The sequence below is a fragment of the Chaetodon auriga genome, chromosome 12, assembly GCF_051107435.1.
Source record: "Chaetodon auriga isolate fChaAug3 chromosome 12, fChaAug3.hap1, whole genome shotgun sequence".
NCBI lineage: Eukaryota > Metazoa > Chordata > Actinopteri > Chaetodontiformes > Chaetodontidae > Chaetodon > Chaetodon auriga.
In genome coordinates, this window is record NC_135085.1 from 25,845,026 (window position 1) to 25,864,723 (window position 19,698).

Here is a 19,698-nt window from a genome sequence, read left to right on the forward strand (position 1 = left end):
CTTTGTGCTGATAGTTAGACAATAACTGCATTGATTTAAGATACTTAGATCAGGAGTGAACAGGCCTGAGGTCCGATTTTAGACACAGTCACCTGATAGGATGAGATGACTGCAGTGACTTTAGTTTCATATTGACTGTGTGATGTAAAACACTGTCCATCAGTAAAAACAGTGCAGCTGTAAAAATGATCCAGTTCAACCAAAGAAGGACAAAGAGCCATCAGTCAGTATAATCTGATGGAGCAAATTATCTGTAAAATATTGAATCTCTCATCAGAAACTGGGCTCAGTTTTCTTTGTGCAGCCCAGAATCACAGAGTCAGTGCATCATCGTTCACTCTCATCTTTGATCCTTCAGCATCACTTCTAAGAACGTGTGTTTGACTCCGCCAACGTTTGTCTGTGATCACTTAGAATATGTTCTGTGTGTCACACATGACCCGGCTTCAGTTTAATGTCCAGGTGTGTGCGGTCTTCATTCCGGTCTTCATTCCGGTCTTCACTGGTGTCTGATTGACGTTATTGAGCGAATAGTTGCAGCTGTAGTTCCATAATCGCAGTAGAAGTACTTCTTGCTCTCGTCCTTTGGGAAACGAGTCGGCGGTCCCGGGCCGACACTCTGAATGTGAAGCATGGCGTTGTGGTGTGGCGTGCTGTCGTGTCTCAGCTTCCTGTGGTTCATATTGGTGAATGTGTTCCTGCAGCGTTCAGACCTGAAAGCTCAGGTTCGGCTCCGGGATGATCTGACATCCTCCAGAACATCCCTCCACCCGTCTCCTGCTCAGCCTCTCACTCATCCTCACCCTCCCCTCTCTGTCTCACCTCTGTAAGGACTAACTGTCTCTCTCCTGCTTTGACTTGTCTGTCTTTTGACCTCTCCGAGACTCCGTCTCTCCTCCCCTCCTGTATCCTGTAGGTAGCATCTCTGGAGTGCATCTTTGACGGTTCTTCAGCGTTAGGACAGCACCTCCCGGAGCTCCCCTCCCCTACGCCCTCCACCCTCTATCCCCATGGCGAGGACAGCCCCCTCCCCTCCTGCTCCTCCAACCCCTACCCCCCGATCCAGGTAAACCCCCACCTCCCCAGTCCCCGCCCTGCTGGGCGTTGTCATGCTGCTGCTGGAAAAGAATAATTGTGTTTCGGGACCATTTTTCAGTCTTACTGTGACTTTGTGTCAGTTTGTTTATCTCATCATGTAGACAGGACATGGTTAGCTTAGCTTAGCATGGGTGGGGGGGTGAGAGAGGGTCTCTGAAGACACCCACCAGCACCTCTAAAGCTCACTTCTTATCCTGTTTGTGTGATCTGTTCACATGTGGAAGCCACAGTTTGGGGTTTTATGGAGAGTTCAGACATTTGAACATTATTGAACTGTTCCTTTAACGACATCCACGCGTCCGTATGCAGTCCGTCGCTCGTCCCACCGCAACAAACATCTCTCGATTTCCATTTCATTTCATTCACGTTCACGTTCCCTCAGGATGATTGTAATAACTTTGGTCAGGTCAGATTTATTTGTTCAGCACATTTCATACAGTGTGAGCTCAGCCTGCTTCACACACAGCAAATATGAACAGAGTACAACATGAATGCATCGTGAACATGCAGAAAGAGGCTGAAGTGGTCAAGTGGTTTGTAGACAGCGAGCAGTGTTTTGAAGTCAAGTGTGTGTTTTATGAGAAGCCAGTGAAGTGATGTGACTGCAGGAGTGATGTGGACGAATGTGTCGGCTTTTCTTCACTGACATCTCTGCTGCAGCATTTTCAATGGGCTGAAGTCTCCCACCGTCTTTTTGGGAAGTCCCACAACAAAGACGTTGCAGTCAGAGGGAGAGGGGGAGGAGGAGGAGGAGGTTCTGGGTCTGAGGGTGACCGGGTCATTCATAGGTCTGAGGTTATAGAGGGAGAGTAGAACACACAGGTGTGTATCATCAGTCTTTCAAAGGTAGGATTCGCTGTGACCAAGTGGCAGCATGTGTTTGGAGCTGAGCCCTGTGGGACCCCACAGCCAGTGTTAGACCTGCCAGATTTAACAGGAAGAAGGTCAGTTAACGACACGCTGTGACGGCTGGACGCTGTCAGTGCCGCGGTCAGTCCTGAAGCACATCCTGCACATTGTGGAGTGACAGTGAGCCTGTAGCTGTTTGTAGACGAGCTTTCACTGAGAAGAGGGATCCTGGAGGTCGGTGTGTAGTTGCTGATCATCTGTTAGCCTGCCTACAGCCTCACAGAGCTGCTAGCATGACTGTCTCATGTCCCATGAACCGACGAACCAGCAGATGGAGGTGTGGACGCTGAGCGCAGGCCGGAGGAGCTTCTCACCTCCGTGCACGTTTCACATGTTGTCAAATTACTGGAGTTGTACAGAAACTCTGAGCTGCGCTGTGATTGGTCGTACTTTGGCTGAGCAGCCGTTCGGTCGAGGACCGGCGCTCACGGTGAGGCTCTGCAGTGGAGAAACCTCCACCTCCTGCTCCTCATTGTTCCTCCTCGTTTGATCTCGGCGGCGTCCGTCCCCGGCCTGACGTCAGCAGGCAGCTATCTCCAACACCTCCGCCGCGATAACGCCGTGAATGGATCCTTACATCCTCAAAGACGCTGAGCGCCAGGAGGACGTACTGTACGCTCCTTTTTTCATTACTCCTTCGTCCTTTCATCTCTCCTCCTCCTCCTCTTGCTTGCTCTCCTCAGCAGCGCCATGGCAACACAGGAGATGAATGCCGACAAAGAAAATCATGACGGCAGGAAAATGGAGGAGGAGGAGGAGGAGGAGGAGGAGGAGGGGGCTGAACCTGCAGAGAAGGACAAGGGCAGATTTAGTGAGGCTTTCTGTGACGGGGTGGAGGGGGGTGGAGGGGGGTGGAGAGGGTGGGGGTGGCCTCCTGTTGGTCCCCACAGAACGATTTACAGCCGCTCTGACGCATATTTATCACCAAGACAAAGGACAAAGGACCGTGAAACGACTTGTCACTAATGCTTCTTCTTCATCGTCTCATCTCTGCTACACTTCATTCCCAGCTGCAGCAAAGGATGCTGGGAGGACAGGCCAGCTCTATTTATAGCCAGCAGGCTTTCAGTCAGTCCTGGAATTTCAGGGAAATCATGGAATGTTTGGGTGCTTTTTCCAGGCGAGGAAGGTGTGAAGAGCAGAGTGTTTTCATGTCTGTCCGTTGACTTTCGGACGGTTTTCAGGCTGATCACGACGTTTACAGACTCATTCCAGAAAGACGATGTACAGCATTTATATCACACAAGTGATTCCACAAGTACCAACAATTTGGTTCGCCTCCGTGGCCAATTAAGGCTCACAGCACATGACCACAACATCGCCGGTCCAGGTCCAACACGTTTGTCATGTCATGTCCCCTCATTTCCTGTGTGATGAGGATAAAGGCGATGAAGGTGAAACTGCTCCCCAAAAACCAGAAATAAATAAGGTCACTTTTTAGTGAAGTCCTCCACATTTTATCGAGGAATTTACAGAAAGCTACAGCTGAGCAAACAATACCGTGTTGGCCTGATATGACCTGAAAAAACACGTTAATGTTGGGAACGTTTCCCTGACTCGGTGTCGGTCAGAGCATGAGATCCACCTCATCCCTGAAGCCTCGTCACAGCTCCAGATGCTTCCTGTCCTCACACACGCTCCTCCAATCAGCCAGTGATTCTCTGAAAACTGGAAAGACTTTCGTCTTTGAGCTCCTCGTCACGGCGGTTCAGGCTTAGTTTGTTCCTCCTGTAGGTTAACGTTGGCTGACGTAACACTTTAAAGACTGAGCCGGTTTATTCAGGAAGTTTAAGTGAATGATGGCGTCCACACAAGCAAAGGTCGGTTTCACTTTGGTTTGTCCGTGAACTGATGCAGTTTAAAGGTAGTTAAAGGGCTCATGCCGTCATCTATGTAACGCTGGGTGTCATCTGCATATCGATGAAAGTCGGTCCTTTTCTTCTGCATTATGAACCAGAGTGCCGTCATTCAGAGGCATCGTGCAGCCAGATCAGAGCCTCGTGAGCCTCTTGAGCCTCCATATGGGACGCTCGGTGTTTGAGAGTGAAGCAGGACTCTGTTTGGATTCAGTGTTGTGGGATGAGTGGCTGCCTTCTGCCGATTCCTCTCTGAAACGAAAGGAGAAGTCAACCTGAATGTCGTGAATGAACCTAAAATTTATCACACAGTAGCTTTGTTAAAGAGACAGAACAGGCACATAAAAAACTGTTTTCATTCACTGAGGAAAACGTGAATGAACGAATGAATAAAAAAGAAAGACTTTGAGTGAATTTGAGAAAAATTAAAACCCAATCCAGACTGAACCCCGCGGTTCACACACACACACACACACACACACACACACACACTCGTGTTTTGGTATCATCATTTAAGAGTTTTAATCATTCATCTGATCTATTATTTGTTATTATGTTTTTATATTTTATTTTCTTTTTTTTCCATGTTTCTGACTCTCACTGGCTCCAGAGTTCAGCCTGTTTTAACCACTAAATCCTAAGTTTCTGATGAACCTTCGCGCTCCGTCAACTTGCCAACGGTCGCTCACACATCGCAGGACGTCGTTCTGTCCGTCACAGCCGAGATAACTCAGCAGTTTGCAGGCATGAGTTTCCCCTGCTGACTCATGTTTGGAGAGAGACTCAAAGACAGAGGACTGAAGTAGGACAAAGGTCAGCTGGACCAAACCCACAGAGGACTGAGAACCAGGGAGGAGGAGGAGGAGGAGGAGGAGGAGGAGGAGGAGGAAGGAGCTGCGTGAGGTTTCCAGACTGCAGAGAGAGGGGATCAGAGGACTAATTTCCTCCCTGCCTGCGCTCTCTTTAAACTCACACACACACACACACACACACACACACACACACACACACACGGTCCTCGTCAGCCCTGCAGTCTGTTGTTGCTGTCAGACAGACGGAGGCTGGCCGACCGGCTGCTCTCTCTCCGCCTGCTAAGCGATGCTCTCTCACCCCGGCAGGTTAATCCGCCCCCGGAGGCTCCTCTCTCTCTTTTTCACATCAAGTCCGGCGTCTGACGGCCGCCGTTCGCCGGCTGCCGGCGACTGCCGCCGCTCCTAAGCGACAGGAGGAGGACGACCTCGGAGCGTCTCGGCTCCTCTCTGCTCCGTCACTCCTCTGCTGGAAGCGCCGTCTGGTCACCTCCACCAGCTCCTCCATCAGCATCTCTGCAGCCTCCCTGTTTGTGTCTGTGAGGAAGAGGGGAGGGGGGGGGGGGGGGGCACAAGGTGGAGTGAAACCCCCTCCCATCGTCTGCTCTCCAGCCAGCACCACCTCAGCCACCCCGCAGCCTGCAGCAGGAGCGAGAGGAGGCGCAGAGGAGGCGACACACCACCTCCACCTTCACAGCAGCAGCAGCAACAAGCAGCAGCATGCTCAACTCCGTGTGGTACGCCAAGAAGATGGGACGCCGCATCATGGGCACCCTGAGGAGAACCAAGCGGCTCCACCGGCGCCTACTGGTAGGTCACCTCCCCCCAACCCTCCACCCATTAAAGAATACATGTTCATAAAGGTGAGGAGGCAGGGGGAGGTGCTGCTCCGTGTAGCATGAGTCATTTCACAGCCTGCCTGCACACATGCGATGGTACGCCGCTGACTGCCGTGTGCGTGTTGTTGGGAACGTGTCCGTCGGTCGTCTGCTGTGGATGTGACGCCGCTGGAGGAGGCAGATGTGGGAAAGTTGCAACAGGAGCAGCTGCTGCGTCATGTGGGGGATCAGGATTCATGCTCAGACCTTCACATCTGCTTAGATTCTCCACCGCAGAGCTCCACTCGCCCTCACCTACAGTCCCATTTCCAGTGATGTGTTATGGTTGTGGTCAAATAGGCGGAGGCGCAGTGTGGCCGTGAGGGCGGTGCGTGGTGGTGCCGTTGAGGTGATTTGTTGATAAGGCTGCAGCGGCTGTGAGCAGGTTGGTAAATCTAAGTGTGAGGTCGCTCTGTGTGGTTACATGTTCAATGACGCACACACCTCGCACAGTGACGGAGGTTTTTCCCGAGCTTTCAGCCGCTGAGGGTCGTGTTCGACAGCGAGCTGGACATCCCTCGTCTCAGACGGCGCTGTCGGTGTCAGGTTTGGTTTGGATGCCGTCGCGCCTGTGCAGCTTTTTAGAAATGACCGTGTGGAGGAGCAGCCGGCGTGTGTGGAGAGGTGCACCTGCATGAACAGCAGCATCATGCTCTGGGCAGATGTGAGGAATCCCTGCAGTAGCACATGCCTTCCCCAGCGTTGCCTAGCAACCTGCAGGCTCCTGACACGCAGCGCTACCCGCCGCCTCCCCGTTTACTGCCTCAAACACACGCTGACACACACGCACCTGGACACACACGCCAGCATGCAGGTCGGCTCTGAGGACAAACTAGAGCTGAGAAAAGCGACGTTTCAAAGTGTCCTCTGAGGACTGCTGATTGGTCTTTGTCCCTCACTGTGAAGACCTGCCTAAGAGGTGTCCTCACCTGAAAACATCGTCTTTCTTCCTGTTCGCTCCGCTAATTCAAAGCCGCCTTCCTCCCGTGAGCGGAGTTACTCTCTGAGGACAATCTGAGGCTGAGCCGGCGTCTCTTTGACATCGTCTTCAGTCTTTAGTGGACACCTCTGTGTTGATCTGCAGTGGAGCTGAGTCTCACGTTAGATGGACGTAAACGTGTCGATGTGTAGACTTTGTCCCTGTTGCTCGAAGAGCCGACCTTTAGTGTCCAGAATGGACAGAAGAATGACTCCAGCAGATAAACAGAGTCTCGTGGATAACCTCCAGTCACCATGTTGATGTCAGCTCATGGCTCTAAGTACAGTCAAACACAGGTGTGTGTGTGTGTGTGTGTGTGTGTGTGTGTGTGTGTGTGTGTGTGTGTGTGTTTTCCTTTAGCTGCCAGGAAGTTACAGCCTGGAGTGATTTTATTGACCGTGGAGGTCTTGAATGATTGAACTGGTTGTTTGTTGATGGCTCCATGTCGCCTGGACTACATCAGGACAGCATGAACATGAGGCTTGGACTCTATTGTAACCTTTGACCTTTATGAAGTGAAGCTGAAGTGGGACAGTAGAGCAGAGTGATAGAGACCAAACCCAGTCTTCTGGAATCTGGTTCAGAGGTAAGAAACTCAGGATCTCATTGAGGTTTTCTAATGACTCTGTGAACTAAAACTCCAGCCTGGGATCAGAGACTGTCAGCATCATGTGACGTGGCTCGCTTCAGATGTTTAAACATCTGATGTCGTCATTAATTCAGCCTTGAACAAACGCCGTAAGATCACTGACCTTCACGAGTCTGATGGAGTGGAGCATCCTGTCTGTAAGAACAGCTAAAAAACTGGAAAAGCAACTTCAGAGGAAAGCTTTTATGGATATGGAACGAAGAACTCTGCGTTCTATGAAATAAAAAATAAATAGCTTCAGCTCACCTGAAGAATTTGAAGCTCTGTGACCTGCATCTCGTGTTCAGATGATTGACCCAGTGGAGGTTCATGTCCATCCAGGACATAGAGAGAGCTGTGACTCACCAACAGTCTCTGAGAACTGAAAGTGGACTTTGATCTGCAGACCGCTGGACGCCTGAAGCTGTCCTCCAGCTTCACTGAAACTGTCCTCCAGCTTCACGCTTGTATTCAGTGTTGCTCTGTGAACTGGTGGCGCGGTGCTTCAGCGTGTTCAGAATGACTCTTGTCAGTAGTCTTGATTCTTTGATTATCTTGAGCATTGATCGGTTGGTGAAACGAGGCACTTGCACTGGCAGGGTTGCTGGTTCTACTCCCTGGTGGTGTGGACAGTATCTGAGTTCTCTGAGCTCAGACTCATGGTTCTAATCTGTTTGGCGTCCTGTCAGGCGTGGCTGGTGTAGACGGCCCCGCTCCTCCACCTGCAGCCCACGGCGAGTTAACGACCCGAGAAACCGCCCAGCTAAAGATCTGCAGATGGCATCAACACGTCTGATCAGGGGCTCGTTGATACACCTGTTGTGGGATTTAAGCTCCAACTTTAACAAGGAAATCTTTGCATTCAGCATGAATTGGTGACAGTGACGTCTTAAAAAACATCGAGTCTGATCGAGTCAGGTCTGATTTCTCTGAAGGCTCGAAAGTGTCACGTTCATGTTGTGTTCAAACTTCCAAAGGGCAGAGCTCCTCTGTGCTGGCTTCATATTTTTATTATTATTGGTATTATTTATTTATTTATTTTTTTCTGGTCCATAGGGGGCGCCGCAAATATCAAACATGTGCACCTCAAAACTCACTGGACAGAATCATGTGACTGTGGTTTGGGGACACGTATTGATGGTGTCAGCGGGCGTAGCTCCATCACATTTCTGCTCCGGATTAAACTCAGAGATATTCCTAACAGCTGATTTCCCCGACGATGGTCTGAAAGTAAGAAAACACTCAGCACAGTTTAATCCGTCAGGTTAAACATTGTCTGAAAATATGTTGAGCATGTTATTGAAGAGCCGTTTTAACAGCTGCTGACGGTTCATCAAGGTTTCAGTGGCCGTCCACGATTTCAGTGTTCCAGGAAATTCAATATTCAATTTTCTGAGTGTTTATGGCGCGTTTACATTTATATATGAATGAAATAATAATGCGTAGTGTTTCTGCGGCCGGCCAGCGGGGGTGTCGGTGTTTGAAGGCCTCGTCGTCTGATGGCACACATCCAGTCTGGAGACTGATTCTGATTTCACGCGTGTAAACAAACTGGTATGTGTGGGTGAATGTTCGGGGAGTCGGTCAGCCAGACGCTGACCGGGCATAGACCCGGTCAGCGTGCATTTTCACCGTTAACTTTGAGCTAGACTCTGAGACGAGTGTTTGAAATGATTCATGTAAAGATCAGGTTGACTGCTTTACAGTGGAGTTTACCCACAGAGCCACAACAGCCACGTTTACGGGAAATATATCGCGTCCACGATCGTCAGACCGTGAACAGCAAAGGGACGAAGCAAAAGGCTGAAGCTGAAACTCACTTTTATTTTACATTTATTGTAGTTTTGCAGTTTGGTTCATAGTTTTTGTTTTCATCCGAGAAGTAAATGTCGCACTTCAAGAAGAACCCCCCATGACTAATCAGGCGTTTGAGGCCACAGTTAACGCTGTAACGCTGTAAGTGTCAGTTATTATTCAGATCTGATCCACGCTGACCTCCTGGACTTACTGCAGACTCTGTGGCTGCAGTGGACAGCTGAGGGCTGTTCGCTTTGACTTATGTTGGGCTTTACTTTGGGTTTGTTTAAAACCTGTTTTACTGCTTTTGTTGCTGCCTTGTTGGACCGTCCTGTAAAGCTGTGACTTCCGGTGCTGCCCTCACCACAAACCAACAATGAAACGACCAGACGTGTGAAGGCAGTTTGTCATTTCTGTGGTTGGAGTGGACCATTATGCCAACATGAGGCTTCACTTTTGTGTATTGGCCCCAGTTTGCAGCATTTATTTTAGTGTGAATGTGACGGACTGTCGATTGCAGCTTGTTTGTCTTGGTGTACCGGACATGATGTCAATGTGGTAACTTCAGTCCAATCAAAAGATAATTCCGGTTTATTACAGCCTGGGACTTTTTTGTGGTTTATGTGTAGATCTGTTGACAGTGATGGAGCTGCAGACCTGTGTTGATCTGTGTGGCCTGAAGGTGGAGCTGTAGATGCACAGCTGCAGCGTTTAGCCACTGATCCTAATCTTCAGCAGATCGCCAGTCCGTCAGTGCTGCACCTCACCGTGTGGAGTCACACTGAAGCTGATGAGGACGGAGCAGGGCGACGGTGCCGCTGTGATGCATCTGTGACATGTTCACTTTATGGTATTGATTGTCTCTCTAACTGCTGTGTTTGACTTCCAGGTCGATTGTGATTGAGTCTGCGTGCTGAACACAGAAACAGTGACCTACTTTATTGTCCACATGACGTTAAATACATCAGAAACAATGCAGGCGTGTCGATGGATGCAGCAGAGATGGATGCAGATCATTTATTTTACATCATGCAGTTTGTCTTCCATTGTGAACGTGGATGGAGACGAGATGTTCAGGGACCATGGGCATTGTTTGTTGAGTAGGACAATCCAGGCTGGTTTATTGGTTCATTGTTGCGGTTCTGTCACATGTCCAGATGAAGCGTCGATGGGTCGATGGATCTGGAAACGCTCCTCCCACCAAACGCCGGCTCTCCTGGATTTTAAATCCACTTTTGAAATCTGTCCAAATGCACAGCGTCCATGGTCACGTCAGCACTCTTATGTGGGTTATTCAGGGCCACGTTTTATGTTGTATAAATTATTTTCCCATTCATAATTCACCCAGCGTAAAGGCTGGATACTGTTACTCGACCCAGTCTGCACAGCTCCATCTGTCACAACAGGAAACAGAGCTAAGCATGAATTCACGTTTTCTGCTTCTGCTGTTCCTGTGACATCAGGTTTGACTCTAAACTGATGCTATTTTTGAATTAGCTCGAGATTTGTGAGGCTGATATCAATATTTGAGAGATTTAAATGATCCAGTAACAAAATATCAGCCCGCCTTAACTTTTTTTAACACAAATAATCCTGTTTTTTAAGGACTGCTGAAGTCCCCTCTGCCACAGAACGTCTTCTAACAGACTGAGAGGAAACGATATGAAACTGGATGCTGATGACGCAGTGATTACTTTGAACATGGTCTGTCTGAGCTGCGTCTCATCACTCTTTGTCAAGCCTCAAATAACATTATACAGATTTTAACTTCAGATGGTCACCAGTACCTTCAGGGAACAGCAAGCAGCTCGCCCCAACGTGGACTTCAGCTACGCTGAAGTTTCACCAACATGTGGACTTTGATAGTATACTGGACTTAGTGTACGCCAACATCCACGAGGCATTCAAGGCCATTCCCCACCCTGCTGAAAACGTCCCACACTGTAAGATGATCTCTCTGCTTTATCTGTTTACTGAGCAGAATGACACTGAGCTTTGAGGATATTTTGTTAAATAGGAATTGAAGGGTTTCATAGAGGACCCGGTCGTGCAGCTGGTGGTTCAGTCCTGATCGGGACTGTCAGGTTTGTATCTTCAGCAGCTTTCTGCCTGCCTGCCACCACTGACTGGGAGTCCACGTCGCACCCCCTCCCTCGCTGCTGACGCTGACATGCACGCCGCTGTGTCCGAATCCGGGGGCAACATCGATTATTCATGCAGCGAGTGGAGGCCCCCCTCGTGGTGACATGTGCCACGCTCACTGAAGCCGATTAATTGGCAGGAGAATGAGAGAAGACGAGAGGGAGGGTGTCACAGAGAAAGAGCAACTGAAGAGGGAGGGGTGGAGTGAGAAAGGAAAGAGGGGGTGTTATTGTGCTGCGGTGGTGGAGGGAGGTGGTGGAGCCTGGGTAGCAGGGTTGAGTTTGGCTCTGTCGCTTTCACACTGCGCAGACCAAACAGGCCTGTCCACATCTGAAGGAACCATCCATAATTTATTACTTCACCTCCTCCTCCTCCTCCTCCTCCTCCTCCAATCGGGAATCCTCCTGCAGGAAGATGACCACACATTACCCCTGGCAGGAGTTCACATCCAGGGCCATGAATGGAGCTGAGAAAAAGCTGCCAAGGGTCAACATCAGCCTGCAGGAGTCCATCGCCCACCTGCACCCCCTCCAGAGGCAGCACGCCATCGAGCTCCACCGGCAGCAGCAGCAGCAGCAGCTGCCGCCGCCGGCTTGTCCACAGGTCCAGGCGTCCCTGTCCACATTTACTGCCTGCACTGTGCCGGCATCCTGCCGAGCTCGCAGTCGTTTCCTCAACCTGCGGGACAGCGTCAAGAAAAGCCCGACCAAGAGTACCGCCAAAGTGGTCGGCAGCAGCCACGCAGCGAGCAGGCCGGAGATACCCTGGGTACCCTTCTCTTTCACCAAGGTACTTCAACACTGACGGCATGTCCACTTTGAAGCTGGGACGCCTTTGTGCTGCTTCTGTGGACGGACAAAAGCTTTAATTCTGCCGCTACTTCCATGTCTTAGTCAGGAACGAGTTGGTTCGTAAAGGACTGATGTTTGTAGCTCATAGTACACAAGCTGATCCTAGGAAGTACAAGGGTTCATAGCTCCAGGTGTGGCAGCGGGTAGCAGCCTCAGAGCTGGCCTTAAATGTCTGGTCAGACTCGTAATCCTGTCACTTTTCTTTCATGAGATTCAGAGGAAATCTTTACTATCACACCGTTCATTTATCAAAGCCATGTGTAGAACAACACGCTTGTATTTGTATATCAGCAAAGACCCAAAAATCCTGGTCTTAACTTGATGACCTTCATCAGGTCCGGTCAGTCTGAGGAACGTCATAAATACCCTTTAATTACCGTATGAAGTCCTCACAGTACAGCTGGTCAGCAGTGTGTTTTTGGGGTTCTTCAGAGTTTTTGATCTACTGCACCTGTTGGTAAGAACTTCAGGTGTTCAGGAACTTAGTTGTTACCGTTCAGAACCAGAGTGGAAACAGTGCTGTGTGGGTTTGGTGAATCTCAGGCACCGCTTCACTCAGCTGACGGCGTCACGTCGTGTTCTTGGTGATGAAGAAGATGAAGGTCATTCAGTCGTGCTCCACATGTGGTGAAAGAGTAGACGTGAAAAGTGGTGTTCAGAGCTGCACAGAGCTGTGGTGTGTGTGTGTGTGTGTGTGTGAGAGAGACCTGCTGTTAGTCAGACTGAGATACTACAGTGTGTCACTTTATGGACAATCGATTCAGGCCGTCCATGTGTCCATGACATCAGCTCTGTCCCTCCAGCTGAAGAGCTGAACCCCGTCTTTCTGTTTAACAGTTCAGCTCTTCCTCTTCCTCTTCCTCTTCCCCTTCCTCTTCCTCTTCGTCCTTCAGACTCAGTGAAGCTTTCTCTTTCAGTCAGTTTCTGTTCAACTGTTCTACGTCTGTTTTAGTTGATTTTGCTTTGCAGCTGTTTTGGCGTGTTGGTCATTTAAAAACGCTGCACCGAGCTTCTTTTCCTCCTGTGAAGGTCAAACTTCTTTCATGTTCTTTCGTGTTTTTTATAAAACCTGTCAGCTGATATGTGGCCATATGTTTTTAAACTAAGCATCAAACAGTCAGTCGTGGTCAGGTGTCATATTGATCATTTTTGGATCAATTGATTTATCAGTCAGTGTTTAAATGTCAGAAAAAGGTGAAAAATGTGTTTTTTCAATAAATCATTTAGATCAATTATCAGAATTGTTGCTGATTGGCTAGTTGATCAATTGACTCCTAGTTTCAGAAACACTTCTGCAGCTGCTTGTTTGAGGTCGACTCTTCCTCATGTCTGACAGCGTCCATGGTCTTCTTCACCCCGAGCTCGCGCTCTTCTTCACTCTGAGCTCGTGTCTTCTTCACCCCGAGCTCGCGCTCTTCTTCACCCCGAGCTCGCGCTCTTCTTCACTCTGAGCTCGTGGTCTTCTTCACCCCGAGCTCGCGCTCTTCTTCACTCTTCGCTCATGATCAAAGATCCCGTCTGAACGGGAGCGCTCTCTCCCAGCCGTCACTCTTGTTCAGTTAAAGCATGAACTCCATCCTCTGTGTTGCTGCGCCAATTTGTATTCTTTGGACCAATTAATCCCCATTGTCAGCAGCTTTCCAAGCGGCGCTCCAGAAGTAGGGCTGGCGGATCAATGCGGTCGATGTGCGGGGGCTAATTTTAGCGGCTGTTGGTTTTCCATGGGCTCCAAGTTCTGCTGCTGCAGCACAACAATTAAGCCTCTTGGAAACAGAGCAGCACTTCCTGCCAGCAGCTTCACGAGGTCCTGCTCTTGCATAATAGAGGTCACAGTGCTGAAGGCCGCCTCACGCTCACTTCGCTCTGTTATGGTTTGACATGTAAACCAGAGTTTGAAGGGTAGGCTGCTGTGTGCTTGCATCTGTCTGCAGGCTGTGAACCAAGTGTTTCCCCTCATAACCTCATCATTCAAAGGCAAAGAGTGGAAGATATTCAGGAAGGGTTGATGTGAGTTCATGTTGCGGGTCAGTCAGAGGGATTATGACTGACGATGTCCTCAGTTTGACAGCCTGCAGGGGGCGCTGACAGGGCAGCTTGTTTTTACACAATGGATGACTTTATTTAGTGTTTGTGCAAACTGGTGTTGGCCGACAATGACGTGAGCTAACAGATCTACTGATCAGCGGTGAGTTAAATCTGAAGTGTAGAGACTTTAATTGACTGTCACAATGTATAAAGACATTGTAATGTAAAATGACATATCCTGTGCTAACAGCAGACCACAGCCTGCTGCTGTAACACTGACCTTTGACCTTCTGGGTTAATACTCTGCTCTCCCTGATTGAAATATCTGCTGCTTTTCAATAATCACAGAAAGGACATCCACCCACTGCTGAGAGTGTACCGAGGGACTGGGGATTTAACACACACGCTCAGACACATGCGCGCGCGCACACACACACACACACACACACACACACACACACATACAAACTCACACACACACACTCAGACCCAGGTCACATAGTGTGGCTTTAATCTTCTCAGAGCAGCAGATGGGCAGAGTTTGTCACATCAGGACTGTCCAAAAAGTAGAAGTGTCAGGTAATCTGTCAATCACGCAGCGTCTTCCTGTGATTGGCCGGCCTCCCTGACACCCTGCCGTGCCGTCCCGAGTGTCACGCTCCTCCCGGCTGGCCCGCTGGACGGGGACAGATCACAGCACCTGTCAGTCAACATCGACATGCATACGTCCTCCTCCGTCCTCCCCTCCACTCCTCCTGCTGTTCATCTGTGCTGCAATGTGTTTGTCTAACCTTTGACCCCTCACCATGCTATTGTTCAGCAGGCTGAGGCCACCCCGCCCTCCTCTCCCATAATCCCTGTGATCCCAGTCTCGCCAATCGCAGCCGAGACCACCATCATCCCTCCGACGTCACAGGTTTCTTTTTTTTGTTGTTGTTGTTTTTATTTTCCTCCGCTTGTCTCTCTCTCTGCTCCATCCATCCATCTCTGGGTTTATCTCCATTTGTTTGGCCGCTCGTGTTTTTGTCATTGTGTAGAGTTTAGCTCCATGTCTGCCGTCCAGCTGTGGCTCTGATGAAGTGAGCAGATTAGAGATGCGAGCAGTGGGAGACATGCCACACTCCCCCCACATGACTTTTAAGAGCCCATCTGGCTCCTCCCTGGCAGAAAATGAGCGAGCGAGCGAAGCCGACAGGAAGAGAGAGAGGAAGTGAGCGAGCCGCCCCGTCCGTTTAAAGCTAGAAGAAGAAGAAGAAGTAGTGCAGGAGCAGAGTCTCATCCTTCAGGACTTGATTTGATTGAGCTAGCCTTCATGCTTCAGCATTGCATCTTCTGCAGTGTGAAATGCCACCATGTACGTGCCGCCCTGTCCTCTCTCGTCTCTTCCTGTCTCGCCCTCAGCTGCTCTGTAGTGTCATGAGGGAGTGCGTCTGTAATGTCAGCGACGCCTTTTTTCTGCTGCACGGCGGACGGCTTGGGCTCGGCGTGTGTAGTGCTTGCAGGGGTGGAGCTCTGTGGGAGGTGGGGATGTTGATGGAGGTGCTTTTTTTGGAGATGTGTCCTCTCACGCTGTGATGTGTCTTCTCTCCTCAGGCCAACCCTCCCCCCGTGGTGGTCAACACAGACAGCCTGGACACGCCTCCATACGTGAGTTCACACGTCCTCATCGTGTTGTCCTTTTTAGTGGACCTCAATGCTCACCCGATGACCTGATCGTCACGCTCAAGCTCGGACGTGGGTGATGATGTTACAGCTGACTTGATGATGACACAGAGAAAACATATGCGTCCTTTAAAGCTTTAGCTATCTCTTATTGGTTGAACTGAAGATTTGGTTAAAAAAAAAAGGTTGAAGTTTCTCCAACCCGTCGACTGATTCCACAGTGAAGTCTGTGAGCCAATCAGAAGCTGACAGCAGCTGACTGACGCAGTTCATTGGTGTTTCTGTGCGTTTGTGACGTGACGGGTCTAAACTCAGTCAGCCGTGGAGGTGTGAAACAGGTCACTGCTGCATCATCACGCCGTCCATCCGCTGATGAAGATCACATTTTGATGTCAGTATGAGTGAGAGCTCCAGAACTGACCTCTGATCAGATCGCTCTTCACGAGGTCAAAGACGAACCTTTGCGATGTGACCGTCAATCCTCATTTTTATTGGCTGCCTTTTGTTTTTTATGGCTCACATAAAGCTGAAGACATGGAGGCGCTGAGGGACAGGAGGACGTGAAGACAGTCCAGTGAGTGAAGGACAGGTAGCAGCTTCCCGTAGAGGCGTCTCTGACCGTCCTTGTCGGACTCGTTCCTGGCATCGGTCTAAATTAGATTGAGGCCAAACAGCTGCCTGGCCTCTGATTGGCTGTGTGCTGCTCGAGATGTTGGCTGCTGTTGGCGAGACGCTGCCTTTTCTGTGCCAGCTTCATTTTCAGGAGAGGAGACGTTAAGAAAGTAAGAAAAGGGTTTGAAAAGCAGCTTTACTTCTCCGCCTGGCTCTGCTCACCGAGTCAAAGTCAGGACTGGAGTCAGGACGTGAGCATCGCAGCTCGCTCTCTTAAACCTTAAAATAAGTCTTTAGTACTGCTCACGTGAGCCACCTGTCCGTCTCTGATCAGCTCAGTTTAATGGACGACACTGACCTCGGCTTTCAGTCACAGAATGCATTTGTTCACACTCTGTCTGATGCGATGGTCATTACAGTGACGTGGATCAATAATCCGGCCGATCAGCGTGAACAGTTCTGTGGAAACAGGCAGCAAACCAACGTCAGTGTCAGATCAGGTATCAGCCAGACGCGATCAGTCCACATTAGATCCAGGTGTTTTTGTCAGTCTGTGCTTCGTCTGTCCACAGTCGTCCCGCAGCGTCAAGGAAAACACTGTGCGTCCTTCATGTGACGTTCTCTGTGGAACGGACTCACCTGTTGACTGATGAATCCTCTGTGTGTGCAGGTGAATGGGACGGAGGCCGATTATGAGTACGAGGAGATCACGCTGGAGAGGGTAAGAGACGAGCCGCCGTCCATCAGTCAGAGGACTCTCCTGCCAGCAGAGGCTGACGGCACACGTCTTTCATGTACTTTGACTTCAGTGACTGAGGACAGACTGCTGACCGAGGACAGACTGCTGACCGAGGACACACTGCTGACTGAGGACACACTGCTGACCGAGGACACACTGCTGACTGAGGACAGACTGCTGACCGAGGACACACTGCTGACTGAGGACACACTGCTGACTGAGGACAGACTGCTGTCCGAGGACAGACTGCTGTCTATGAACCTTTAGTGTTTTCAAACCTGAGAGAAATGACGGACATGAGGACAAAATGAATCAGATCTGACTGACAACATTACAAATTTGTGTGTTTGTGATTCGCTTACACACACACACACACACACACACACACACACACACACACACATTGTTTTTTAGCGCAGCTGTTTTAATCTCTTTCTTTGCCTTTGGTCAAATCTCTTTTGTTATCTTGGTTTAGTTTCCTGTTTTTCTCGTCCTAATTCAGTCGAGTGCAAATGATTCTAAAAGACAACTGAGACAGCTGAGCCTGACACTGCCTGTCTGTCCCCCTGTCTGTGTGTGTGTGTGTGTGTGTGTGTGTGTCTGTCTGTCTGTCTGTGTGTGTGTGTCTGTGTGTGTCTGTCTGTCTGTCTGTCTGTCTGTGTGTATGTGTCTGTGTGTGTCTGTCTGTCTGTCTGTCTGTCTGTCTGTGTGTGTGTGTATGTGTGTGTCTGTCTGCCTGTCTGTCCCCCTGTCTGTGTGTGTGTCTGTCTGTCTGTCTGTCTGTCTGTGTGTGTGTGTATGTGTGTGTCTGTCTGCCTGTCTGTCCCCCTGTCTGTCTGTCTGTCTGTCTGTCTGTCTGTCTGTGTGTCTCTGTCTCTATTTGCTCCTGTCTGATTAAAAACGGCAGTGAGCAGCTGTGAGGAGCTGAGAGCCACAGACAGGAAGTCAGACAGACCTGTCGATGGTTTGAGTCTGAGCGTCAGAGGAGGAAGGAGGGAGGAAGGTCACGCCGCGTCTTTTCATTCAGTGTTAACTCTTTAACTTTAGAAGCAGCACAGAGGCTGTAAGTCCGTCTCTTCCTGGTGGGCTTTTAATGTGAAAGGGCAGCAGGAAGTGAAGCGCCTCAGTGACAGTAGCTTTATAATGATCAGCAAAGAAGAAATGATTTGTGATATGAACAGGTAATCAGAGTAAAGGTTGATCTGTGTGTGTGTGTGTGTGTGTGTGTGTGTGTGTGTGTTTGTGTACGTGTGTGGGTGTGTGTGTGTACATGTGTGTTTGTGTACATGTACGTGTGTGGGTGTGTGTGTACGTGTGTGTGTGTGTGTGTGTGTGTGTGTGTGTGTGATCGCTCACCTGCACTTTTACCCTCGTTAACCTGTGTTTTGTTTGTTGTTGTTGTCGTCATGGCGATTGTCGTGGTATCCAGGGTAACTCGGGACTGGGCTTCAGCATCGCGGGCGGCACAGACAACCCCCACATCGGTGAAGACCCCAGCATCTTCATCACCAAAGTCATACCCGGAGGAGCGGCTGCCCAGGACGGACGGCTCAGGTGAGAGCAGCGTTCACCTGCAGCCCCTCAGTGGACCTCCACCGGGTGGTCTGGCTCCAGGATCAGGTCCTGAGCCTCGTGTCCCCCTTTGGACTGTTTGACAGCAGATTTTAACACATAAGAACTGAATGTTTGTCAAACACCGTGAAGCTGTAGAGCTTTAGTGAACCCAGGACCCCCCGCAGCGTCCCTCATTCATGATGCAGCGGAGTCTGACACACCTGATCCAGGTGATGACAGCGATGGACTGTGGGATGAAGAGCACTGGGCAAACAGCCCGTCCTGCCTCAGTCTCAGGTTGCCAGCAACGAGACGAGAGACGGACGAAGATGCTGGACGGTGTCAGTGATGAAGGTGACGTCTGTTGGATCAGCTTCACTGTCCTCGACACTCAAACAGAGACGACAGCAGACATAAAGTTAGATTTTAGAAGTCAGCTTGATGAGGACGTTTTCATTTTCAAAGACATTCAAACATTTGTCCTGTTTCTGAGGGGACATCAGGTGGACGTCTGTCCCGTGTTGGACGCTTTTCTTTAACGTGCTCACAAACAGAAATCTAAGGTCACAGCTCCCTCCGCCCATGATGTTAACACACCTGCCAACCTCACAGTGATGACATCACTTCCTGGTCTCACTGAGCGCCGTGTCATATCTGTTTTAGTTACTCTGAGTTCTGTGTCCTTTAAACGCTGTCTCCAGGTCCGTCCACAGGTGTCCTCTGCCTCTGCTCGTTGAACCGCTGTCAGTCCTTTTTGTCTTTAACCAAACTTAACGTGGGATGATTGACGGCCGGCGGCTTCTGTGTTTCAGGGTCAACGATGTCATCCTGAGAGTGAACGAGGTGGACGTTCGCGACGTGACCCACAGCCGAGCCGTGGAGGCTCTGAAGGAGGCCGGCTCCCTGGTGCGGCTCTACGTCCGCAGGAGGAAACCCGTCTCCGAGAAAGTGATGGAGATCAAGCTGGTGAAAGGACCCAAAGGTAACGGAGCGCTTTGAAAACCTGAGGGCGGAGCGCAGCGCTCAGAGGGTTCCATGTGATGCTGGATGGTCTCTGCTGGCTGAGGAGGTTTAGAGGATCCATCAGGGCCTCGTGGTTATTCAGACGAGAGCAAAGCCTCAGTTTCCACTGAAACATCCCAAAATATGCTTTTGTGCA

At 50.0% G+C, this 19,698-nt stretch overlaps 1 protein-coding gene across 22 annotated transcripts in view; it reads left to right on the top strand.

Annotated features, from left to right (window-relative positions):
- Window positions 1-19,698, top strand: part of dlg1b (discs large MAGUK scaffold protein 1b) — a 92,217-nt gene that overhangs the window by 56,364 nt on the left and 16,155 nt on the right. For 7 of the 22 annotated variants that reach the window (XM_076745456.1, XM_076745457.1, XM_076745460.1 and 4 more), the window contains 5 exons: window positions 917-1,066; window positions 15,566-15,619; window positions 16,917-16,967; window positions 18,415-18,539; window positions 19,352-19,521. In XM_076745456.1, the coding sequence (XP_076601571.1) occupies window positions 917-1,066; window positions 15,566-15,619; window positions 16,917-16,967; window positions 18,415-18,539; window positions 19,352-19,521 (550 nt within the window). Of the gene's footprint in view, window positions 1-916; window positions 1,067-4,830; window positions 5,483-14,792; window positions 14,889-15,565; window positions 15,620-16,916; window positions 16,968-18,414; window positions 18,540-19,351; window positions 19,522-19,698 lie in introns of those variants that run through there. The other 15 variants (XM_076745458.1, XM_076745459.1, XM_076745463.1 and 12 more) reach the window with 4 other exon arrangements.